The sequence below is a fragment of the Malaclemys terrapin genome, chromosome 6, assembly GCF_027887155.1.
Source record: "Malaclemys terrapin pileata isolate rMalTer1 chromosome 6, rMalTer1.hap1, whole genome shotgun sequence".
NCBI lineage: Eukaryota > Metazoa > Chordata > Testudines > Emydidae > Malaclemys > Malaclemys terrapin.
Window position 1 is genome coordinate 116,401,317 of NC_071510.1, and position 27,789 is coordinate 116,429,105.

General features: G+C 40.5%; 1 protein-coding gene across 1 annotated transcript in view; it reads right to left on the reverse strand.

Annotated features, from left to right (window-relative positions):
- DCC (DCC netrin 1 receptor) overlaps nt 1-27,789 on the reverse strand; it is a 943,937-nt gene that overhangs the window by 260,005 nt on the left and 656,143 nt on the right. Inside the window, exons 8-9 of the mRNA XM_054032598.1 lie at nt 25,182-25,338; nt 9,732-9,886 (exon numbers count right to left, since the gene is read on the reverse strand). Of these exons, the coding sequence (XP_053888573.1) occupies nt 9,732-9,886; nt 25,182-25,338 (312 nt within the window). The remainder of the gene's footprint in view (nt 1-9,731; nt 9,887-25,181; nt 25,339-27,789) is intronic.

Consider the following 27,789-nt stretch of genomic DNA (forward strand, 5'->3'; position numbering starts at 1 on the left):
GGATATTTTTAAGAGCAGGTTAGACAAACACCTGTCAGGGATGGTCTGGATAATATTTAGTCCTGCCAAGAGTGCAGGGGACTGGACTAGATGACCTCTCGAGGTCCCTTCCAGTCCCATGATTCTATGATCATCCATAGATCTCAAAGTGCCTTTACAAAGGAGGGTAGGTGTAATTATCCCCATTTTGCAGATTAAGAAATGGAGGCATAAAGAAATGAAGTGAGTTGCCCAGCAGTTGGTCCTCCCACAGGGCTCTTTTTGCAGAGCTTCACAGTATAAGTCTACTCACCTCTGGCCTGCAGTGCAGTACTCAGTTCTCCTTATAAGCTCCTCCTCCAGCCTGTGCATGCATTGCAGGTGTGGCAGGATGGAGCTGCCTAGGCCCAGAGCAGTTCCTAAACCCCTTTCTCTCCTGTGTGGGGGTTTGTAAACTCCAACGTAGTGGCTTAAGAATTAAGTATTGCTGCTAGCCCTCGCTTGCAGTGTATGTTATTTTGACTGGAAAAAGGTTTCTTTCTCCTCCATTACTACAAATGTTCCAGGGCAGTTGCATGTCTGTGGTGCTGATTTGTTTCTCCAATCTCCACCCCATCCTACGAGTGGATGTAATAGCTATAATATAATCACGATTAAATACTGTGTTTAACTCCAACTGACTGGCAACTGTATATTGTCAGAGTGCAGGGGATGGGATTATGTGACTGGCATCTGTCGTGTAAAGATTTGTTTCATTTTATTTAATTTTATTTTTAAATTTCAGCACATGCCGAAAACATCCAGTTAGCAGAATCTGTGCGGGCAAAGAGTGAATAAAAGAGTGTATTTTATTTATTAGCTTTAACTTTGTGGTTCCCAAATCCAAAGCCCTTACTTTGAAGTTAAAGGAATTGGACTATAGGATGTGTATTTATATATGGTATCCCTTATATATAGTGAATGAGGGAGTGCAAAAGTCAAATAGAGGCCAGTTTTTCCACAAAGCTAGATTTTCAAAAGAGTTCAACTACCAGCAGCTCCCATGGTGACACTTTTATTTTGAAAATATCAGCCTCAATACTTAAAAATCATGCGTCAGCCCCCCCAGAATCACTAGATTGGCTTAAATATAGTAAATTTGAGGTTCTTGTTACTTGCCTCCTGGCTTTTGAGCTCTTAGAATTTTTGTGCTTTTCTCCACAATTGACAGCTAGGAATTTACTGTTATTTTTCTTTTAATGAAACCTGATATTCTTACATAATTATATACATCTGGAAGTGGAGGGTCAGATTTTTAAAAGTTTTTTATGTGTTTTTTTGTTGTTGTTCATTGAAAGAAATCAGATGCTGTGTTTCAATATAACTTTTTACAATGGAATTGAAACAATGGGAGGTAAAATTAAAATGCACAGCATTAAATCTACTGAGCCTCTGCCGCTCAAAACTGTATTTCACTTACAGAGAAGTAGCATTCAGCACTTAGTCTGAATTAGTAGGGCTAACTTCACACCATTAAGGGTGGTGTATGCAACTGTCCTTTGTCCGATTATGCAAACTCAACCTTTTGAAGCTTCACCCTGAGATGGGGATCTTTTATATTTGGGGAAGTTCTATGGTCTGAGTTATACAGGTCAGACTAGATGATCACAGAGGTCCCTTCAGGCCTTGGAATCTATGAAATCTTTGTCCACTGATCACTTGTTCCATGAGGACAAGATCAGAGGCTCAAACTGTATAAAGGAGTGATTCACAGATTCTTGCTCTGAGCAAAAGGTGTTATGGACTTGTAACCACAGAAAACAAAACCTTGGAGGTTGAAGTGCTGACGCCTACCAGAGCCCTTGTTAGAGGTGGGATGATCTCTGCTTATTGGCATGCATGTAGGTTCTTTTATTGGTTTTAATATGTTTTCTCTGTACTGCTTTTGCCTTAAGAATAAATGTGCTTGCTTAGGAAAAGCTGTATGGTACCTTGTAACTGGGCAAATTTGCTGTTTAGAGCCTTTGAGGAGAAAGCAGAGTAAGCACCGACACCTGGCTCCAAGCATGCCCATTGGCCTCTGGTTCCTGAACTCTGCACTGACCACCAGGCCTGGACACCCATTTCCCACTTGCTGGTACCAGTTTTCCACAGAGGCTGACCCAGCATGGGGGAGTTACAGCGTAGCATTTTGGTGCACACACCTCTAGCCTGACCTGTGGGGTAGTGTAGACATGCCCTAAATCTCTCAAATCGGAATGGGTGCCAAGTACCATCAAATGTCATGCTGTTTGTGGTGATGCACAAGTCGATTAGAAGGAATGGGCAAAAGTCACCAGTTCACAAAACATTTTGCAAATGTACATCCAGCAGGAGAGAAGGTTTTGTTCACAGCCAGCCTGAACCAGTGACCTAGAAATGAAAATCATCTTTCCCTCTACCCCACTCCCATCTATCCAGATGTATGGGAAGAGAAGATTTATAAATTCACTGACATTTTTGACATCTTTCCAAAAACATCCCATGCCAATAGTTTCAGCAATGCCCTGAGTAGATCTAGATGATCACAAGACAACAATCTGTTAACAGTCTCACTGTTACATGTTCTGCTTTGATGTGTTGTAAAAGAGCCCACTGCTTATCTCCTTGGCATGCAGCCACAATAGCAGCAGTAGTAGTTATTTTTGGATCATTCTTTGCCAATAATGATGATGGTTCCTTCTGGCCTTAAAGTCTGAGTATATAATGCTAGTCAGCCTAGGAATACCAGATTTCTGACATTAAGGGGTTAAGTTGCACCTCTTCCAGTAAGATATCATGAAGAGCTGGCTGGCTGTATAACTTTGCCCTTGACCAAAATCGTACAAAGATTGTAGAGCATATGTCCTGAGAAACAGACAGATGCTTCATGTCATAAAAATGACAGATGGAGATGTAAAAACTACAAGTCCACTGACCCATCATCTACCTACACTGGACAACATATCAATCTGCACTTTCTGGTAAGATTTTCTAATGTTAGGGGTTAATAATCCATAGACCAACACTCCATGCATTACACTGGGACTTTCTGAAACCCAGGCTGACAGTTTTGTTGGCCAGAAAAAAAAATGTCATTACTGTTATTATTACTGTTGAAAGTGTGAGCTAGAAATTCTAAACACTGACACCTTAAATGGTTGAATGGGAAATAACTGTGGTAACAGTGTGTTGAGCAATGTTGAACATTTGAAGCGAGGGGCCTGATTCAGCATTGCCATGTGATCCCAGCCAGCCACAGACTAGGAGAGGTACAAACTCAGTCCCTCCATCAGTATCTGCACAAGGATGAGTCTGCCCTTAATTTTTTTCCTGTAAAGAAAACAAAATTTGCAAGTTAAAAGGACAAAGGTGTGTATTTAACTTGCCAATTCATATCTCTCTCTCTCTCTCTCTCTCTCTCTCTCTCTCTCTCACACACACACACACACACACACACACACACACACACACACACACATTACTCAAGAGCTAGTTGTGGCTTGATAGTTGAAATTGGGTTCTGAAATTGGCTTAAAATGAGGCACACATCCCTGTTTTTCCCAACACCTGACCTTTTCATGTGAAATTTCACAGTGTTATTTTTTATGCTCTTTGAATTTTCTAAGCCGTTTTGTTTAGATACATTTTAACAGCAAGTGTTTAAACTTGGTTGTGGCTGAAATTTGTCTGTGTCAATCTGATTATTTTGTTTAAAAATGTTGCTTTTCTACACAAAAATTGGTTGAGAAAGAAAACTTGAGTAGATCTGGTCAACATTTTTTAAATGTAGTATTTAGGGATATTTTAGCCATTACTTGGTTAGTTGCAACTGACAAATAAAACCTTCTCTGTTATAGACATAAAAGATGATATTTTCAAAAGCACTTGGGGGCAGATTTACAAAGGCACCTAAAGATGCAGATGGATACCCACTGAGATTTAAAAAGCATCCAAGCGGGCAAGGGGCCTTACTCCTACTGACTTCAATTAAAATCAATGGAACTTGTAGATTTTTTTTCAAAAGCATGTAAATGACTTAGGAGCTTAAATCCCACCGACTTTCAATGAGACATAGGCTCCTAAATCACTTGTGGCTTTTGGAAATCCCACCCAAAATCTTCTGTTGGCAGCCACACATTTCTGTCCAGTTTTATTCTTTCACATCTTCTGTATACTGTAGACCAAACACTGCAACCTTAATTCTGTCCCTTATGAATGTCAGTTTTCTAGCAACCTATTTAACAGACTAACTCATCCCAATACATTAATCTACCACATACAAATCCACAACTAATAATGGTAGGAGGGGGCAGTTTGGTAGAGCGGTATGTCCAGAATAATGGGTTAAGGGGGCAGGATTAGGGCCTCAGCAGCCTGAATCTCTGAGGTACTGTGAACTGACAAATCTCACAGGATATGTGGAGACTCAGCTTCCTCAAAAAATCAGGGGGCCGGATTGAAGGGCCTAACATAGGCATCCAATTGTGAGAAATTTGGCCTGAGTGTTTGTCTCTTGTTGATAATACGTGTGTGCGCTCTGAAATGCTCTCTGGATAATCAAGCCAGTTCTGTGTTGTCATTGATGTTTGACCACATATTTGGCTCATTTCAACAGGTGGATGTTTCCCTGAGGAAAATCAAATAACAGATTAAATACCCACTTAAACGAAAAGATGGCTTTTCTTTGGCCAGGAAAAACCTGAAAGTAGCTACCCCACACTTACTGTTTCTAACATGGAGATAAAACAAGATTTAGAACTGAATATCACTACCTTGATAATCACTGTCTGCCCTGTCACAGCACTGTTATTCATTTGATTATTTTTTATCATAGAAGAAGGCCAGAACATAGAATCAAACATTTCAAGCCTGTTTTAATCTGCTCCCATTACTCCACAATACATTTTTTTTTAATTAATGGGAATTTGCTCATGGCTAGTGTGGAGCAGATTCGGTAAGTGTTAAAATAAATTACTGCAACTCTTTCCATAATGATTTTTTTTAGCCATCATAAATATAGAGATAGTTCATCTTTGATACTGAAAATGCAGATCTGGACGATGGATTATAACACAGTGGATTAGCTCCTCCTGTTTATTAGTTTCCTCTTGATTTATTAGGGAAGAATGGCTTTTATCAAGAGGCCAAAGCTGAGGCTTTTATTCAGGGTTCGATCCTTCTCCCACTGAAGCCACCAACTTCAATACGAGAAGGATCTGGCCTCCTGTTTTTTACTCAATGGGCCTGATCCTGAAAGCATTGAGGACTTTCAACTCCCATTGCCCTTGTGGAGAAAAGAAGGTGCCCTGCACCTTGCAGATAGTGTGACCAGACAGCAAGTGTGAAAAATCGGGACGGGGGTGGAGGGTAATAGGAGCCTATATAAGAAAAAGACCCGAAAATCGGGACTGTCCCTATAAAATCAGGATATCTGGTCACCCTACTTGCAGAAGACATTCAGCACCTCGGAGGATCAGGTCCACAACCAATAGAACCAGTAAAGCTCCTTAATCCTGTGATTGCTTATGGAAAATACATTAAACAAATGCCAGTCCTTCCTCCAGATTACATTATCTTTCTCCTTTCTCAAGTCTGCCTTGAATAGTGAGAAATTTACTGTTACAATATATTACAGTCAGCCCTGTAGCACTCTCTTCCAGTACTAGGTGACCTCTCAGATAATGGAAATGCCCTGCCTTTCAGCTCTGTCATAACTAGGATCACAATAAACTGCCACAGAAAAACGGTTACACCGCTGAGACCCCTTAAGACCTAGACTCATGGATGTAGAGATTCACATGATTATGTTAAGGAGAACAGATTACCTACAGTCATTCATCTTCCCTGAAAAACTGGTCTCCAGTCCTGCTGACAAAGACCACATAGACACTTTCCTTGATTGCACTTATCTCATTTCCAATCACAATAGATATGTACTGAGATAATAGCAATCTTCTGCTCAACCTTTAGTCTGTTGATCTTTATCATTCCCCAACATATGTTGAAAATCACTGATCATGACCAGTATTTCACTCTCTCATTTCTCACTTCACAAAATTGCATTTCTTTAAGATGGGAAGAAGGATCTGAAGCAGCAGCATCAGGCAGTACTACACTTTTTTCAATAATACATAGTTGATCTGCAAAGTCAGGTCTAGTTAACCATGCCTCTCTGAAATGATACGCTCATCTTACTTAATTTTATAGATGTTGGGCCCTCCGACTTCTAGCAGCAGTGCTCATAGCAACCACACTACACTGATTTGGCTGCTAGAGGGACTTCCATGGGTGCGGAGAGGCTGGATTGGCCCAGGGTGTGCAGCGGAGAGTTAATCCTGTCTCAAGCAGCAGTAACTCTTCAACCTGTGGTTGGTTTGGTTTCTGGAGGAAGAGAATGCCATGTAATGCAGCCTCTCCTCCCAACCCTTCAGCTCACCCACTTTTCCATTGTCAACAGAGTATGTGGCTATTTTGTGTGTGTGTGGGGGGGGACAAAGTGACTAGGCTCCATGGAGGGGGGCATCCACTTAGTCACTTTTCCTCCCTGCGTGGGATCACTGGCTTTTTGGTGGATTTGCTCCGTTCTGCACCATGCAGTGGCGGGGTGGACATATGGATACACAGATGGGCCTCTGTGCTGCAGTTAAGCAGGTATAATAATATTTCCCTACCTCAGAGGGATGTAGGAAGGCTTAATTAATTAATCTTTATCAAGCCCTTTAAGACTCGTGGATGGAAGGTTAAATATAATTGCAAAGTAAAAGGATTCCATTAGACTGCAGATGATCAAAGGCAATGTTTACAGGCTGCAGATTACACGACAGCTAAGCAGTAAATCAATCAAATTATTTAAGTGTATATTGACACGTCTCCCTATTAATCTTTTCTTTCACCAACCTACTCCAATACACACATCACAGAGAAACAAGGTTATTAAAAGGCAAGTCTTAATAGCTAAGGGTGGTGAAGATAATGGAGTTGGTGCCCCAGCAGGGAGGCTACCTTCAAAAAGCATATACAAAAGCTCAACCCTCCAAGCTAGAACTAGACCAATTTCCATACTCTCTGCTACTCAGCTGCTCTAACAGCATCTTGAAGAGTCAAAATAATAACTCACAAAGTCTCCACATGTGGTATGAAAAGATTAGACAAGTCTTAAGCAGGCAGGGATTTAAATCCTGACTGATAATACAGTGGTGAAATTATACACCATAAAAAGCAGAGGAAAAGGGGTTGGAGTTTAGTCGAAAGGAAGATTTAATCTGGAGACAAAGACCTTCATATAAATCCATCCCATATATTTTGGATGATTATTTCAAAAGCTGGAACTTGTGCTTGTTGATCTCTTAAACTGATTACTGAGAAAATGTATGCACTTTTAGAAATAGTCATTGACAGACATGCATTGCTGATGTCCTTTTTCATTGGTTTTTATTTCTTAACAAAGCTAGATTGCATAATACTTCTGATATTTTCAAATAACACAGATATCTTGGAATTCAATTTGTAGTGCAGCTGTATAATTTATTGTACAATAGCTACATCATGTTCCAGGAGACAGCAAAAGAGAGACTGACTGAATTCCAGCACAGAAGAGAGTTGTTTCAAAATTATAAGATCATTTTCTCAAGGGGGAAAAAATAACGATGGGAAAAGATATTTTCTCCACCATCAAATTTTGATACTTTGGACCAACCTTCAAGTTACTGAACAGAAGAGAAATTGTATTAAATAGTGTAGGAGTCCCTATGTCATTTGAGCTTCACATACACTAAAAGCAACACTAGGGAGTGCTGGTGCATGTTTATGCAAGGATCTCTTATAAAAGTGCTTTCTTGATAGAGACATTAATGTAATTTTTAATTGCAATATATCTATATTAATGGTTAAAAGGAACACAGAAATGGCCATACTGGGTCAGACCAATGGTCCATCTAGCCCAGTATCCTGTCTTCTGACAGTGGCCAATGCCATGTGCTTCACAGGGAATGAACAGAACAGGCAATCATCAAGTGATCCATCCCCTCTCGTCCACTCCTGGCTTCTGGAAAACAGAAGTTAAGGACACTCAGAGCATGGTGTTGCATCCCTGCCCATCCTGGCTAATAGCCATTAATGGACCTATCCTCCATGAACTTATGTAGATATTTTTTTCAACCTGTTAAAGTCTTGGCCTTCACAACATCCCCTGGCAAAGAGTTCCACAGGTTGACTGTGCACTGTGTGAAGAAGTGTTTGTTTTAAGCCTGATGCCTATTAATTTCATTGGGTGACCCCTACTTCTTGTGTTATGTGAAGGAGTAAATAACATGATAATAGCTAACATTTAAATAGCACCTTGCATTAAAGGATCTCAAAATGCTTTTCATATTTATAAAGTGATTTTCAACCTGATTTCTCCTCACTCAGGGCTGAAATGTAGCCACCTCTGGTGGACCACAGCAGTCAAATAACAAGACAAAACAGCACTGTAAAAGAGTTTCATGGCAGGAAATGTAGAATACTTTGCCCAAACAAATCTGCAGTACAGGAGAACTTTAGGGAAGCTGAATGTAATTTCCCAAGTTGGCATTGGTCCTGTACTAACATCCCTATTTCTGCTGTGGTGGGTTTGTTTGTTTGTTTGTTTGTTTGTTTGTAATGATCACAAATGAGAGTATCTTGGTTTTCTCTCCTAATTAACACACCCAGTGTGTACATGTGGTTTCCCCAATCCATTCCAAAGACATTCCACACATGTTGTAGTTGGGCTGAAGGTAGCCCTTTTCTGGATTTGATTTTATTCACAAAAGGAACTCAAAATTAAACAGTATAATATCCAGCTAAGCCTTCTCGAGAATCTTGACATCTCAAGGGGCTTGTCTCCAGGACCTCAGTCTATTTCCCCTCACCAAAGAGAGCCACACCCATCTCCTTCACTTAGAGGGGCAACAAATCACTTGCAACAGTAAATCAGGAAAACCCATTTAACCCTTTCCACTGAGGCAAAATGTGTTACAAACTAAAGGAGATTCCCCTTCTGACAAGAAAGTTGACTGACCAATTGGTGGTGCTGTGAAAAGTCAAAAATTGGTCCAGCCTGGGTCCCTTTCTCTGGGACACTGACTGGCTAAGTGGAACAAGTGGCAACCCTGACATATTGTAGAATACTCTGAACTAAATAAAGTTTATCTTCCTTTTGAGGATGAAACACGTGTGCAAGTATTTACAGCTGGAGAAACCAAAGAACAAAGTGCAAAGGGCCTGCAAAGAAGCTCCAAAATATACTGAACACTAATTAAAATATTTCCAATTAACCACAAATAGATAAAGCATCTAGCAACTGGACATTTTTCCATGCCCTTCAAAGGGACTAATATTTGACCCAGTATGTAAAGTGTGAGAAATATTGTGTGTGTGTGTGTGTGTGTGTGTGTGTGTGTGTGTGTGTGTGTGAGAGAGAGAGAGAGAGAGAGAGAGAGAGAGAATACAAAGTCAAGACACCAACTAACAATGTACTGTTCAAATCTAATAAACAATTCACTGATCAGATCAAATTTCTGAAAATACATTGTAAGAACGTATATTCTATTACAATGAAAATAGAGGGAAGATTATTTTGACCATCCATATGGACTCTATTACTAATATTTATAATGAAGAATTATTTGTAAACCTTAAAGAAATTCAGCATGAGAAATGCAGAGCTGCTGCAGAAGTAGATCATTACTAACCCTATCTAACATGGAAACACTGTTATACTGCATACTTACATTCAGGCTGCGTGACAACCTTGATGGATTGCGAGCTCTCTCCTGGTCCCCATTCATTGTATGCCACCACTCGGAATGTGTAAGTCTCCTCTGGTTTCAGATTTCCCACTGTAAGCTGAAGTGTCTCAGACTGTGTTGTGTTCTGTGCCCGTTCCCTAAGTAAAAACATTAGCACAGAAAAAGAACTTTAAAATTAAAATAGCCTTCCAAGCAATACTTATTAAATAATACTTGGCAAGCTAGCAAAGTATCGCTAATTCTTTTAACTCTGACTTTGGGCTATAGAGTTTCTTTTAGGTGCCTGCAGCATTATGTTACAAATTAACTCATGCGATGGGGCCCAAGATAAATGCTGCAAGGACTACAAGAAAGTCAGAGGCATTCTATTATAAACACTTAATAAGCAACACAATCTTCTGGTTCCTTCCCTGTCTTAATACAATAGGAAATGGAACTGATGGGAAACAAATAGCTATTCAATAAGCAGAAACATCTGCGATCTTGACAGTGAGATGCGTACTGGATCATAAACATTGGGCTAATGACAGAAAAACAGGTTCTGATGGTTCCACAAATCAAGCTTTGGCAGTGCCGCTAACAGATGTGCCTTCCTGATGATAATGGGGACAAAAGTACATCACCGCCCAGCTAGCAGTGCTGTGTTCAGTGGTGTCAGTTACTGTAGCTAATGCAAAGAGATCACATAGAGATGAGGTGTATCCATTGATTCCGTCTCCATTACAAAGGTCTGAGGAAAGCAAATTTGTAAAGTTTGCGTTCTGCCCCACTTAGCTCTTTTAGCATCTTGGCAAAAATATCACAGTGATTATTAAGAAGTGGTGTTCTCATAGCCTAGGAAGACAAACCGTCTCTGATTCATGTGTGCAACTCCCATGGCTGTCAACTGCAGTTGAGCACAAGCACAAGGGCAATATATTGCAAAAAGTATCTGGGAGTGTGGCCTGTTTATGAACTGAATAAGGATTTTAGCCTTAGTCCCCTAAGATAGGCGTATGGTTGGTCTTGTGCATGTACCCAGAGCTGGGAGAGAGACTACAAGGAATCCTCCTTCCTTTGCACATCTTCTCAGATTCCAGCCACGTTACTGATCCTGGCCTCTAAGCACACAAAGACTAAGGGTGTGCCTATTGGTGGCACTGGACTCCCTAAATAGGACAGGAGGAAGCCAGCATTTCATGTCCTTCCCTACTGACCAGTAGACAGAAGCCAGCATCAGGAGAACCTCTGAGGGCTGCAACTGGGGCAGTGCTTCTCCATACTTCCCTACGTTAGACTGTGGCTTAAAAGCTACAGTAGACCCATATGTGTTAAACAGAGGGATAGAATCTTCTGATTCAGAGAAATAGAGAAGGCTTAGTAGGTTCAGGCTTGGTGTTTGGGCTCCCTGGAATCTCACCTTCACAGATTCCGAGGCCAGAAGGAACCATAGTGATAATCAAGTCTGACACTCTGCATAGGCCAGGCCACAGAACTTCCCCAGAATAATTTCTACAGCAGATCTTTTAGGAAAATATCCAATCTTGATTTAAAAAAAGGTCAGTGATGGAGAATCCACCACGACCCTTGTTAAATTGTTCCAATGGCTAATTACCCACACTGTCAAAAATGTACACCTTATTTACAATCTGGATTTGTCTAACTTCAACCTCCAGCCATTGGATTCTGTTATACCTTTCTCTGATAGACTCAAGAGTTCTTTATTAAATATTTGTTCCCCATGTAGATACTTACAGACTGTAATCAAATGACCCCTTAATCTTCTCTCTGTTATGCCAAATAAACTGAGCTCTTTGAGACTATCACTATCATGCAAGTTTTCTAATGCTTTAATCATTCTTACAGGTTTTCTCCGAACCCTCTACAATGTATGAACGTCCTTCTTGACTTGTCGGCACCAGAAGTGAACAAACTATTGCAGCAAGAGTCATACTAGTGCCAAATACAGAGGTAAAATATCTTCTCTACTCCTACTGAAGATTCCTGTTTATGCATCTCAGAATTGCATTAGCTCTTTTGGCCGCAGCATTACATATGGAGCTCAAGTTCAGCAATTATCCACCATGACCCCAAATCTTTTTCAGACTCACTGCTTCCCAGGATAGAGTTCCCCATCCTGAAAGTATGGCCTACATTCTGTGTTCATAGATGTGTAAATTTATACTTAGTCGTATTAAAACACATTTTGCTTGCTTGCGCCCAATTAATCAAGCGATCCAGACCCCCTATCATCTGCAAACTTTATCAGTGATGACTTTTTCTTCTACCTTTTCAGGACTATGTCAACACTACTTTCCTAACCACCAGGCTATAGTGTCAGTCTCTCTCTCTAGATTAGAGCACTTGGGGGGCCCAGGTTCAAGTCCTTGCTCTGCTTCATTCAGACAAAGCACTGGTGGATTAGACAAAGCACTGGTGAATATAGTCTAGGGAGAAAACCAGCAATGTCCTACATAGAAGACAGTCAAGTATCAGGGGGTAGCCGTGTTAGTCTGTATCTACAAAAACAACAAAGAGTCTGGTGGCACCTTAAAGACTAACAGATTTATTTGGGCATAAGCTTTCGTGAGTAAAAACCTCACTTCTTCGGATGCATAGAGTGAAAGCTCACTCTATGCATCCGAAGAAGTGAGGTTTTTACTCACGAAAGCTTATGCCCAAATAAATCTGTTAGTCTTTAAGGTGCCACCAGACTCTTTGTTGTTTTTATAGAAGACAGTGGTGACTTCATAGGTCTCTTCTAATGGTTCAAGCAGATAAACAGCAACAGGTGGATTTCCTGTCACATGGGTCAGGGAGCTGGGGAGTAGAGCTGTTCCTCCAAAATGGGAAGAGGAGGGGAGCTCTCCCTTTGCTTTTAGCAGAGGAAGTAGACAGACCTCTGGTTGACCAACTCAAACTCTCTTAACCTCTGGTCTCTTCCATCTCTAATTTCTATTATTATTATGGTGGAATCCAGAACATACCAAGCTCCTCCCTCCTTTTGGGAAACGGAATCTGTTGAACTCAAAACCAAAAGAAGCCATATTCCAGGCTCATTGACCCTGAGTGCAACTCCGCTGAAGTTAGTGAGGTAGCAAGATATTCATGTCAATGCAGAATCTAGCCCATAACAACCTTTACATTAATTCTTTGCAATGAGGGAATTCACAATGGAAAGAAATAAAAGAAAAAAAAATAACTTCACTGAGCTATGGGATGGTCAGACACGTATTGCTATTGTCTATCAGAACCACTTTTTTGTTGAGATAAATAAGTAACAGAAGAGGCCCTTCAAAGGACAAAATGGTAGAAAGGAAGTAATAAAAGGAAAACAGAGATGAAGCAAAAATGGGAAATTCCATTCACCTAAATCTCAAAAAATGAAACTTCTCTTAAGTTCAGCAGTTTCTCTAGAACTTTTGATGTGTGTATTTGCTTTTATATATCTGTTTATCTTCCTCTGTGGCAACGCTACCTGCAGTGATGTCCATAGGCACAGCACATTAGGGACGATACACAGACTCCAGCAATTCTGCAGCAAATCTACTTCAAGTAATATGCAAAGGAAATACTTGAATTTTCTTTCCCTGTTATGTAGATCTCCAATCAAGGAACTGAATAGCCTATATTGCCTGCTGAGTACAGTTATTTCCCCTAATTGTATCAAATCTACACTTTAGGCTTAAAGGGCCTGAATCTCCACTGCTTTACAACCTGTGTAGTCTGTGCAAAATTGGGTGCAAAATGCTACCAACAGTGTGCGTGAAAATGCTGACCTAGTAGCATTTTGTCCTCTGCAAAATAATGAAGAATCAGGCCCACTGGAATACAGACATGGGGGGTATTTATAACTATTTTGCTCCACAGAGCTACATCTCAGGTTACTGCTTACATCTTAATCCATTCAGAATTAGGCTTGTCAGAACAAGGGCTCAATAAGCCAATAGTGATTATGGCTGGAACTTTCAAAAGCACCTCAGAGATTTAGGTACTCATACTACATTGAATTTCAGTGGTATTTGGGTGTCTAACTCCCTTAGGCTCTTTGAAAAACCACAGTCTAAGGTGTTTCCGTCCCTGGCTATCTTGCTCTATACTAACCAATACTTCCCTCTTTATATGCCAGAAAAGATGAACAGTATTATACTATAGCAGGTTCCATTATTTATCTAACTCCTATTTGGGGGGGTTTCAAGCTGTCATATTGAGGATGTCTTCCAAATAAAGTATTAGAAACCTGACGTCTGAGTCTAGACATGTTCTTTTTGCAACTGCAACACATAATTGTCCTATATGCCTTATATCCCAGATTAATGACCTGAGACTAGCTGATGTATTGATTTATAAAATCTAAGGAGTTTTTCTATGCTTCCCCCACTTTCTCCTAACTTCAAAAAATAAGAAATGTACCATAGCAAAAGTAAATTTTCCAAACTTGACTGAGTAAGGACTGAGTAATAACCCAAGCAAGGACCTCGGGATTTAACCTGGGGAAAATAAGAAAGAAAAAAGGGCTGAGATTCATCAAATCCATTTGGGACTTTATGATTGCTTTCAAGTTCACGTGGGAAGCAACCCAATACTATGGTGACGGGCAGTAGCATAAAGCCATAACATAGATAGACAGACAGACAGAATAATAAATTCTTACTTAGGAACCTACATAAGTGATTTGATTTTCATATGAGAAGGATGAGCATTCATTAGGGCACTAGGCTAGTACTTGGGAGACCTCGGTTCAGGTACCTGCTCTGTGACAGCCTTCCTGTATGGCCTTGGGCAAGTCACTTAGTTTTTCTCTGCCTCAGTTCTCCATATATCAAATGGGGGTAATAGCACTACCCTACCTCATAGGAGCATTGTGATGAGAAATACACTGACAATTGTGAAGTGCTCGGATACTAAGGTAATGTGGGCTATATGAAGTTCCACAGATAGTGAGGAGGATACAGCAGCTCCCACTGAAATCAGGTGCCTTTAACTTTAGACAACCAGTTTTTGAAAATCTAGGCCACAGCATTCATGTGTAAAATAAACGACAGTTTCTAATGTGGTTCACCTGTTTATAAGATGGAGCCTACAATACGTAATTTTCAAAGGTGAATGTAGATCATCTTACATAAGTGTATCAGGGTGTTAATAATGCAATTACATTGTTCCCATACACCTCTTAGGTGAGCAACAAATGCTTTTACAATGTATCGACCACCTAATTAGTTGTTTCAAGGTGGAAGAGTCATGTTTAATGTTCCTTGCTGTGAAATGAATATTATCAATTTAATAAGATTTTAGCACCTTAAGTTTTTTTGGTACCTCTCACTATCTTCACTCCTGTGAAGTAGCAGAAAGACCTGGATTATAACAGGAAAACAACAAACAAACTTGAACAGTGACTCTGGGAATAATTTGTAAAAGCTTTAGGATTAAAATCTTTCTGGGAGATATGTGTTAGTCAATAAGGGGTAGCTTAGTGAAATTCTATAGCCTGTATGTAGCGGGGTGGTCACCCCGCTCCAACCATGAAGGGGTTAAAACAGCCCTGGGAAAGGGCTGCCCCAGGAAGCCAATCATGGGTGGGCTTGAGGCAGCCAATCAGGGCCCAGCTGGGCCAGTATAAGAAGGGCTTCCTGCGTAGAAGGCAGGCAGAGATTCTCTCCCTCTCTGGAGAGAGAAGGACCAAGCTGCCTGGAGGAGCAAGGGTACCTGAGGCTGAGCAGTGCTGGGGAAGGGAAAAGTTGCTGGGGGGCTCCAGCCTGGCAACTCCCCAGGCTGAGGCCTTGGTTAAGGCTTAAGAAGGTACTGGGGCTGCAGAAGGGCAGCCCAGGGTTAGGCAGAGGCAGCTGGTCCAACCCCCTTGCCGGTGATGAGTGGCCATTACAGTCTGCCCCTTGAGAAAGGGGCTAAATGATGACTGGCAGCAGCCACTGAGGCAAGGTGGGTGTAGAGGGTGGGGGGTTCCCTGGGGAGGGGAGACCCAGCATGTGGAGGTACTGTGGTGGGCAGAACCCCTGGGTAAAAGGGCACAAGGGTCTGGGAGGGACATGGGGGCCAGAGGCAGACAAGACACCATCCAGCAGAGGGTGCTCTGGCTGGAGATTGAGCTAATTCCCAAGACGACCAGCAGGAGGCACGGTGCTGGTGAGCCTCACTTTGCTACACTGTATTACACAGGTCAGACTAGATAATGATCTGATGGCCTTTCTGGCCTTAAGATTTTGCACCTGTTAATTTGTGACCAAAAAGAAAAACAAATGAATGCCTTGGTCCTTTATAATATTAATGTAGGTCCTGATCCTCCATGTGTGGACCTTTACGTCAAGGGGAGTCCTATTGTCGCCGAAAGGACCAATCTCTTTGCAAAATCAGGGCCTTAGTTTTATTTATCAGAGGAAAAAACTCTGATTTATTAATAGTAACTAAAAAGAAAGATGGGCACAAACCAAAATGACAGATCTAAACGAATTCAGAATTTGAAAGGTTAGAATCGAAACATGGACTTTGCTTCTTGGGCCAAGGTCTAGCTGAAAATGTATATTTTACAGTATAAATACAGTATTCCTCTTTTTATTTTCCACTGAATACTGTGCATGGTTAACTAGACATATTCTGAGGTGATATTTGAACTGAATGTAATTTTTTCTCAAAATAACATGCAATAGATCATGAACAAATTGCCAAAAGTAAACAATCGGTCTGTCTTTGTGGTGACCACATAAAGATCAAATGCCTGCATGAATCAATGCCCACTTGTTTAGGGTCAGCCTGACAAAGACAGAGATGGCGGGGAGGAAGATTAAAGATGAAAAGAAGAGTGAATGCAAACAAATGACCAGCGAGCAAATCTGCATGTTTAAATTAGACCAGGAAAGAGAACTGAATAAAACAAAGTCCAATATGAGGGCAGGTTTAAAAATAGTTCAGCCTGAATCATGCCAACAGTCCCAAAATTTGGGGGAATATATGAAATCTGAACCAGGATGTGGATCTGAATATTGAATCTATCTCCCTATTATTATGAGTGAATTTACACAGGAAAAAAATGTGCTACACAGGGCACAGAACAAACAGAAACTTGCTCAAAAGAGCTTGTAATCTATATAATATGCCAAAGCTAAAGCCTGTATTCAAATGCCCCTGAGCTTTGGGGGAAAAAGCTGGATCTGGATCCAGTTTTTGCATCTTCAGTCCATTACTAATTTACTAAGACTTTGAATAAATTTTTCAAAAGCACATAAGTGACTTAGAAATGTAAGGCCTTGTCTACACTACAGCGAAAAGTCAATCTAAGCTATGCAATCTGAGTTACGTGAATAGCGTAACTCGAGTCAACATAGCTTACATCAACTTACCGCGGGGTCCACACTACGCGATGTCGACAGTAGACACTCTCCCGTCGACTCCCCTTAGGCCTGGTCCACACTAACCCCCCATTTCGAACTAAGGTACGCAAATTCAGCTACGTTAATAACGAAGCTGAATTCGAAGTACCTTAGTTCGAACTTACCGCGGGTCCAGATGCGGCAGGCAGGCTCCCCCGTCGATGCCGCGTACTCCTCTCGCCGAGCTGGAGTACCGGCGTCGACGGCGAGCACTTCCGGGATTGATCCGGGATCGATTTATCGCGTCTAGACAAGACGCAATAAATCGATCCCAGAAGATCGATTGCTCACCGCCGGACCGGAGGTAAGTGTAGACCTACCCTTACTCTTCTCGATCCAGTGGAGTACAGGAGTTGACAGGAGAGCAATCTGCAGTTGATTTAACGGATCTTCACTAGACCCGCTAAATTGACCATCAATGCATTGATCGCCGTGCGTTGATCCCCTGGTAAGTGTAGACAAGCCCACAGTCCCACTGATTTTCAGTGAGACATAGCAGGAGTAGTATTTATTATTTGTATTATTGTAGCACATAGGACAGACCAGGCACTGTACAAGCTGCTCACAATCTAGGTAGGCTCCAAAGTGACAAAGTCACTTTTATAAATGGGATATACATGTCTACATGGAAAAGTTTTACAGGTTACACAGATACAGCTATCTAAGTATCATTACATTCTTATCAGTCTAAAAGTGTCTCTTTTTGGTAAACTTATGTCATTTGGGAAGAGGTTTAAACTAGGGCTGTTGATTAATTGCAGTTAACTTACGCAATTAACTCAAAAAATTAATTGTGTTTAATCACACTGTTAAACAATAGAATACAAATTGAAATTTATTAAATATTTTTGGATGGTTTTCAACATTTTCAAATATATTGATTTCTAGTGCAAAACAGAATACAAAGTGTACAGTGCTCACTTTATATAATTTTTAGTACATAATATTTGCACTGTAAAATGATAAACAAAAGAAATCATATTTTTCAATTCACCTCATACAAGTACTGTAGCGCACTCTCTTTATTGTGAAAGTGTAACTTACAAATGTAGAATTGTTTTTGTTACATAGCTACACTCAAAAAGAAACAATGTAAAACTTTAGAGCCTACAAGTCCAGTCAGTCCTACTTCTTGTTCAGCCAATTGCTAAGACAAACAAGTTTGTTTACATTTATGGGAGATATTGCTGCCTGCTTCTTATGTACAATGTCACCTGAAAGTGAGAATGGGCATTCACATGGTACTTTTGTAGCCGGCGTTGCAAGGTATTTATGTGCCAGATATGCTAAACATTTGTATGCCCCTTCATGTTTCAGCCATCATTCCAGAGGCCAACACTCAAATGCAGAAACTACAGAACCCAAACACCTCCCCTTTCCCCCCCCCACAAAAAACAACCTTCTCCTGGTGGCTTAGATAATGAAAATGAACATGTGTTGGTCCACTCTGCTTTGGATCATTATCGAGCAGAACCCGTCATCAGCATGGATGCATGTCCTCTGGAATGGTGGTTGAAGCAAGAAGGGAGATATGCATCTTTAGCACATCTGGCAAGTAAATATCTTGCGATGCTGGCTACAACAGTGCCATGTGAACATCTCTTCTCACTTTCAAGTGACATTGTAAGCAAGAAACTGGCAGCATTATCTGATGCAAATTGTAACCAAACTTGTTTTTCTGAGTGATGGGCTGAAGTAGGACTGTGTGGACTTGTAGGCTCTAAAGTTTTACATTGTTTTATTTTTGAATGTAGGTATTTTTTGTACATAATTCTACATTTGCATGTTCAACTTTCATGATAAAGAGATTGCACAACTGTACTTGTATTAGGTGAATTGAAAAATACTATTTCTTTTGGTTTTTTTACAGCACAGATATTTGTAATAAAAAATAAATATAAAGTGAGCACTGTACACTTTGTATTCTGTGTTGTAATTGAAATCAATATATTTGAAAATGTAGAAAACATCCAAAAATATTTAAATAAATGGTATTCTATTGTTTAACAGCACGATTAATTGTTTTTAATCGCTTGAAAGCCTTAGTTTAAACTAAATCATAAAAGCCAGAATATACTTGTATAACAATATCCATTTAAATTTACAACCTAGTTTACACTGAACAAAGCTTTCCCATGTAGACAAGGCTTTAGCCTCCCAAGTGACTCTGGCACTGTTGAAAATTTTACCCTTATTTTTAACAGTGTGACATATTTCCATGATAATTTAATGGAGAAGATAAACATTAGCACCCACTAACAGATGTTTATCATTACTTTTGGTCACCTGTTACTTTGAATCGTGTTTATTTTTTCCTTTAAATAACTATCTTTCCTATGTCAGCAGATAGTTTGAAAGCATTATGTCTTTTAAACTAAACTATTTTCTCATGCAGATATTCCTTTGGATGCAGGTGTTTTCTGTGGTCTTTCTTTCTTTCTTTCTTTCTTTCTTTCCTAATAGATTTAGGTTTGTTTTATCATTCTTATAAGAATAAAAAAACCACCTTTTACCTTTAAGTGCTTTCCTTATCAGCAAGCAAAACCATTTCAATGTTTGATCCCCTGAAGCAAGCCTACCCAAGTGTGAAAATTAAAGAGCAGGCCATCAAAAATACACCAAAGGTGAGGGTATATGATAAATGCCTTCACTTCCAAAGGGGTTTCTCTTTGGAAGTGTTGAATCAGGGGAGCCCTCTTGTTCAAATTACAGTCTCACTCTAAACAAACTTCTCCCACTCTCTCCCCTTTAGATGTTTTTGATGACTGGTAAGGAAAGACATCCTTGAAAGGAATCCAGCTTGTTTTCAGCAATCCACTGTTCCTGTTAGCTCAAGTTCAAAGACTCACCTGTCTCTTTGGCATCCAATAACAGCATGTAATGCAAGAGAACTGATGGGGAAGGTTTAAAATTTACTTACTGGAAAGCTGGATTAGCAGTGAGGCAATAGCTTCAACCTAGCAAGTGTACAATCTGAGGAGACTTGGTTCTCAATCTGCTTCTCAAACCTATGAGATGGATGTCACCCAGTAGTTACAGTACAGCTAAAGATTGGCTCTGAAGATGTTTGATGGTATGGACTTATACACATCCCTAGCATTACTGGTACTGTCAATTGTCGAGCAAAATTACTGTTATTTTCAAACTGGGAAGAGCTTCTTACTCTAGAGTTACAGTAATTTGCCTGACAATTTCTTTGCATGCCTGAGGTTAATGTCATACCCACTCTTTTTGTAAAGAGAAAAATAGCTCTTCTGTAAAAATGTATAAACAATAAATGACTCAGTAGCCCATGCAAGTGCTGAAAGGAAAACTACATTCAAAGTTCAGAAGACCAGAGGCACTTCTCGCCATGGCTAAACTGGGAAATGTAATTAAAAACTTTCTTAAAAAATACAACTGGCATCTTTAAGCTAAGTGCTGGAAGCTGCCATCTTGCTAAATTTTTTTATTTTTTTTTAATATTGGAAGCATGAAAACCCTCTTCAAGAGAGTGTTAACAACTTCCATACTTGGGTTAGTGCTAGATTCTGACACCCTGACATTGCATAGTGCCTTACTCAGTGAGTAGTACTACTGAAATTAAATGGAAGAAAATATTCAACCAGTGTAAGGGAATCAGAGGCAGCCCTTAATATACAGATATAGATGTGGATATAGCTTGCAATCTTAAAAAAATAACAATAGTTCTATATAAATGATTCATATTTAAATACTGAAGTATTCTTTTGACTGTTAAGCTGTTACTGGCCATTGTTGAAAACAGGATACTGGGCTAGACAGACCACTGGTCTGATTCAGTATGGCAATTCTTAGACTAGCATTAAAGCAGATGAGAAATAACTGTAATAATGCTTTGCGTTGTTACAGTAAGGCCCCACTTAATGTCCTCTCACTTAATGTTGTTTCAATCTTACGTCCCTGCTCAATTACAGAACATGCTCCATTTAAGGTTGTGCAATGCTTCGCTATAACATCGTTTTGCTGACTACTTTGTCAACAGCTGGCAGCCCCCCCATCAGTTCCCCTAGCCCCTCCACAGTACCTCTCGCCCGCTGGCAGACCCCGCGGATCAACGCCTTCCCCAACCTCCCCACGCCTCCTGCCCGCGGCAATCAACTGGCTTGCGACGTTCAGGAGGGATGGGGGAGGAGCGAGAACTCGGCGTGCAGGTTCCCCCTCCCAAATGCTGCAAGCCAGCAGATTGCCGTGGGCGGGAGGGAGGGGGGAGCCTGCACTCTGAGTCCTAGCTCCTCCCCCCTCCCTTCTGCCCCCTGAACGTGGCAAGCCAGCTGATTTCTGCGGGGAGGGGGGAGGAACGAGGAAGCGGCGCATCTCCCCCTTCCCTTCCCTGCCTCCTGCCTGTGGCAATCAGCTGGCTTGTGGTATTCAGGAGGCAGAGGAGGGAGAGGGGAGCCTATGTGCCATGTCATCGCTCCCCCCCCCTCCCTCCTGCCTCCTGAACACTGCAAGCCAGCTGATTGCCGCAGGCAAGAGGTAGGGGGAAGAGGAGGAGGAGCGAGGATGAGGTGTGCAGGCTCCCCCTCCCTCCCCTGCCTCCTGAATACTGCAAGCTTGGGGGAAGGGGTGGCGTGGGAGGGCCAAGAGTTGAGTCCCCTGCCCCTGGTGCTTGCAGAGTAGGGGAAGCTGCCACTGCTGCTTCTAGCCTACAGCACCTTCAGCCTCCTTGCCGGCCTCATTGTCTCCAGTGCCAGTGGGCTGTGCCTGTATGGGGTAAGGTGAGGGCACCTCCCAACTATAGTACTGTACTGTATGGCAAAAAAAAATTCCCTGGAACTTAACCCCCCCCCCCTCCCATTTACATTCATTCTTATGGGGAAATTGGATTGGCTTAACATCATTTCACTTAAAGTCACATTTTTCAGGAACATAACTACAACGTTAAGTGAGGAGTTACTGTACCATCCCTTCCATCCTCAAATCCTAAAGCATTTTACAACATCAGTTCTGAAAGTTCCCATGTGCAGTACGGGTGGTATTATTATCCCTAGTTTATAGTTGAGAAAATTGAAGCACAGATGTTAACATCCATATTTTCAAGAATGTCCATTTATTTGGCAGCATTAATTGTTCGGTGCCCAAACTGAGATAGCTAATGGATAAGGCCATGATTTAGTCACAGGTATTTTTAGTAAAAGGAGAGGTCATAGGCAATAAACAAAAATTCATGGCCGCAACCTATCCCATGACTTATACTATAAATACCCCTGACTAAATCGGGGGGGTTAGGGAGGGAGGGCACTGCTGCGGGGAGGCGTCTTGGGGGCCGCTGCTGTGGGGAGCAGTGGTTTCTCTGCTGTCCCAGGGACTGCCGCACGATGCAGGCCGCCAAAGAGACTGGCTGCAGAGCTGCTCCAGTAGCGGATGGTATGGCAGGCCCCATGGCCACCTGAGCAGCTGACCCCGGTGCCAGCTGCTTGGGCGGTTCTGGGGTCAGCCACACTGGCCACTGCACAAGTCACAGAGGTCGCAGAAAGTCACAGATTCCATGACTTCCGCGACCTCTGTGATAGACACAGAGCCCTACTAATGGATTGATTATGTAACATGCTGAGCATGTGCTGATCTAAGTGGGATTTTAAGGACAGTCAGTTCCTCACACTGTGGTTAGCATGTTCTAGCCATCTTATCTTGTTACTTATATATTCCCAATCACTGTAGTATCTGAGAATACCTTAGAATTTTTAATATATAGGGCTGTAAATTAATCTTCTTTAATGCAAGCAATTAATGCAAAACAAATTAACTAGACTTTAAAAAAATAGTCGCAATCTCAATTTTAATTGTACTGTTAAACAATAATAGAATACCAATTTAAATGTATTATACATTGTTTTGGTTTTTAGTGCGGTTATGTAAAACTATGTAAAACTTTATAGCCTACAAGTCCACTCAGTCCTACTTCTTGTTCAGCAAATCGCTCAGACAAACAAGTTTGTTTATATTTATGGGAGATACTGCTGCCTGCTTCTTATTTACAATGTCACCTGAAAGTGATAACAGGAGTTCCCATGACACTGTTGTAACCGGCCTTGCAAGGTACTTACATGCCAGATATGCTAAATATTTGTATACACATTCATGCTTTCACTTGTAGGCTCTAAAGGTTTTACTAATAATAATTCTAAATTTGTAAGTTGCACTTTCACGATAAAGAGATTGCACCACAGTACTTGTATGAGGTGAAGTGAAAAATACTATTTCTTTTATCTTTTTTACAGTACAACTATTTGTAATCAAACATACTAATATAAAGTGAGCACTGTACAATTTGTATTCTGTATTCTAATTGAAACCAATATATTTGAAAATGTAGAAAAACATCCAAAATACGGCTAATTTAAATTGGTATTCTATTCTTAACAGTGTAATTAAAACTGATTAATCACAATTTTTTTTTAATCGTGCAATTAATTGTGATTATATTTTTAATCATTTGGGAGCCCTATTAATATATTATCTTCACAACACAAGGTCACAGAGAAGTCTGTGGTAGACCCATGAATAAAACCCAACAACTCTGACTCCTAGGGATGTACTTTCAACAGAAGCCCATCATTCCTCTTCAACCTTATAGACACTCCACAGGGCTCCCACAAATGACATCATGTTTCAGGAAGATGGCTGCCTCCAGCACTAGCTGCCAAAATGCCAACTTAATTAAAGAGCTTTCTTGAAAAAATACATTTTCACACTTTAATCATAAAAAGATGTGCTGTGGGCACTGTGTATTTGCAGGGTGTTCTGCTGAGCAAAATGGATGCAGTTTTCCATTAAAGAGAATGGTTTGATTCTTGCTATAAGAATTTCTGTCATAACTTTAGGTTTCTGTTTGTTCTGTGCGGTGCTTTTCTTAAAAATCCTGACCTATTATTATAGCATCATCAAATAAAACACATAAGGCTAGAGATCAGGGGCCTAACCTGGCAGTTTTTTGCACATGCTAATCTCCAAAAGGGGAGTTTCCCCTTTGGTAAGACTGTATTACGGTAATTATTGATTAGTAGTAGTATTACTGTAGCCGCCTATGAGCCCTAATCATGGATCAGGACCACATTGTGCTACGCACTGCACAAACAGTCCCTGCTCCAAGGGGCTTACAATATAAGTATAAGACAAGAGACAACAGATGGATACAGACAGGAGAGTACAAGTAAACAATGAGAGAATGGGACTGGGCCCTTCACAGTTAAGCACATACTTCACTGTGGATAAGGCATAGTTCCCAAAACAACAAGGCTAAACCTAAAAATCTCTCTCAGCAGATGCTACTCCACCTCATAAAATGAGATCAAAATGTGGGAAAAGGTTTTTGGGGGAAATGACTATACAAAATGGTCCCGGGGTTCCAAGTTCATTAGTTCTCAATGATTCCATTGCAAATCCATTTACTTCTCAAATCAATATAGGTTTCATTCTAATTCACCCTCATAATCTGTGTTCTTTCTGGCTCCTACAAGAATACCATTAACCATCACATAGTTCAGGTGTATTACAAGTGCAGTTAAGGTGAAAGTGACATTCAATAAACTTGATCTGGATTACTGACAATGATGTGAAGAAAGGGAAAAATCCAACTTAACTCTCAGATCCCAGGCTGATTTTTCCCATTAGAAAAAATCAAAACTAAACTAAAAACATCTTTTTCACATGTATCCTGAGCACATTAGACAGGGAATCATGTGAGCAACAAACAAGAACCCCAGAATGAAGGTAAATGTGCTAATCTACTAGCCATATATTAGACAAGCAATTAGGATGATAAAGTTGTTACAAGTAAATTGGGATTGCATACGCCAGAATCAATATACTACCATTCTAGCCACAAAGGTGCTCTAATGATATCAAGGCATTAAGCATAGTATATGAACTTAGATAAATTACAGTGGACAATCTCCGTCTTCATACTGGCTATTATTGTGAAGTATTGTATCCAAAAACATAAGAACAGTTTGTGAGACACTATTAAAAACCTTGTGCAGCTTTAGGACCATGAACACCCTGATAACAGTAGTGGGCTGTTTATGTTGTCTTAGTCATTGCCACCTACCTGTTGATGCTTTCCCTGGAGAAGTAGACAGTGTATGCCAGGATATTCCCTTTAGTTTCTGCAGGTGGGCGCCAGCTGAGACGGACAAATCGACTGGAGACCAAAACAGGGACCACATCTCGGGGAGCAGAGGGGAGGACACTGGAACTTGGGATAGCTGAAGGGGAAGGAGAGGAATCAGTCAGAGAGGTTGTTGGAACAAGGGTTTCAGGACTGGTGGGAAGTACTGAAGTTGGCACAACTGATGTGTTAGAAAACAAAGGGCCAAGGTGAAATGAAGTGTGTGAATAAAATGAATGGGAGGGGGGAAAAAAAGAGAAAACTGACAGTAAAACCACACTTTAAAATACAACATTCTGCACAAGCAACAATCCACAAAGTTCAACAGCAAGAAACGTACATTAGATGGGTTACTGTCCTGCTAATATTCAGAGCTTCTCTCTTACATGTATGATCACACACTCTAAAAATTGCATTGCTCACGCACAGATCTTTAGTTATCTGACAAACAAATAATTTTTAGAAACTCTTAAAAATCCATTTTCTACAAGGACCACCCTTATTGGACTGGGAAAGGCAGAAACTAAGAACTCTTCTACAAATTACTTCGTGGATGATTGCTCCCAAGTTCAATACAATAAAAAGCAGAATGGAATAATTTTAATATTGGTACATCTGAGCATCTGGTTTTGAGTTAAAAAAAAAAAAAAAGTCAAACACACCAGGTATATAAACAGTAAAATGAGTAAATGGCTAGCTCAAGGTTTCAGGTTGTGAAATTTACAAAAGTATTTGTGTGTGTTGAACACTAAATGTTTGTCTTATAAGTTGCAGTTCCAGCTACATACTGTCTTAGCATGCGAACTCCATAACCAATATCCACAATCATCTTTCTTCCTTTGTGATCCAATGTGAAGTCCAATGCTTAATCTAACAGGCCCGTTGCTGTTACCATGGTCACAAATTCCTTGTCTGTCATGGAAAAGCACAACCATTCATAGAATACCAGCATATTCTTATAACTTTTTGAATGGTCCACTTTTCTGGTCAAGTGCCCAAAAGGTGTGAGTGGGGCCCTGTCATAACTATAAAGGAAAGGGTAACAGCTCTCCTGTGTACAGTACTATAAAATCCCTCCTGGCCAGAGACTCCAAAATCCTTTTCCCTGTAAAGGGCTAAGAAGCTCATATAACCTGGCTGACAAGGTGACAAGATACTTTCAAATCTTGGGGGGGGAGGGGAAGGCTTTTGTTTGTGTTCTTTGTTTTGGGGGTTGTTCGCTCTTGGGACTGAGAGGGACCAGACATCAATCCAGGTTCTCCAAATCTTTCTGAACAAGTCTCTCATATTTCAAACTTGTAAGTAAACAGCCAGGCAAGGCGTGTTAGTTTATCTTTGTTTTCTCAACTTGTAAATGTACCTTTTGCTAGAGTGTTTATCTCTGTTTGCTGTACTTTGAACCTAAGGCTAGAGGGGGGTCCTCTAAGCTCTTTAAGTTTGATTACCCTGTAAAGTTATTTTTCCATCCTGATTTTACAGAGAGGATTTTTACCTTTTTCTTTAATTAAAAGCCTTCTTTTTAAGAACCTGATTAATTTTTCCTTGTTTTTAGATCCAAGGGGTTTGGATCTTGATCCACCAGGAGTTGGTGGGAGAAAGGAGGGGGATGGTTAATTTCTCCTTGTTTTAAGATCCAAGGGGGTTGGATCTGTATTCACCAGGGAATTGGTGGAGAGTCTCTCAAGGTTACCCAGGGAAGGGAATTAGTTTTGGGAGTGGTGGCAGTGGACCAGATCTAAGCTGGTAGTTAAGCTTAAAAGTTTTCATGCAGGCCCCCACATTTGTACCCTAAAGTTCAAAGTGGGGAAGCAGCCTTGACAGGCCCAAAGGAAGAGATTGTTTATGGAGGATGCAAGCTTATTGCGGAAGTCCCCCTGGTGAGAAATGCTAGGGGTGGAGTTTTCTTCTGGATGTTTATTATTGGTTTTGGTTTTGTTGTGTTGTTATTTTAAATAATATCTAATGCCCACAGAGTACCAGATAGGCACCTTTGATATGTTTGATAAACTTCAATATGAAAAAAAAAATTGGTTCACCATAGTGTTGTACAAAATAAGTAGACCAGGAGCCTGACATAAGCCACTTAAAAAATAAAATGCATCATTTAAAAACAGAAATTTGACACTGATAGTGCACCTAAAGAAATTACTTGTTTCATAACTGTTCAGCTTTATCGGCCATGAAGCAATAATCCCTATGGCTGTCTGCAACCTCTTTACAGTTTTTGGTGTGTGCTGTGAACAGTGTTATAAACATTAACTTACACTGTGCTCGTTAACAGTTCATGAACTGTGTTATCTAAATGGCATATAAAGGACGGCTTGATGTGTTCATAAAAATGCAAAAAAAAAAAAAAGTAATTTGCATTGAATATTAGATCAACTAATGAACTTATTTTCATGTCCTCAAATTCTAGAACCCTTGCTGTTAATGAGATGTGCAAAATATGGCCACATCTTTTGACTATTTTCATGAGCAGAAATATTCCTTTTTATTAAATACAATACTCAGTATGGTGGTGTCCGTTAAAAAGTAGTAATGCTTGAAG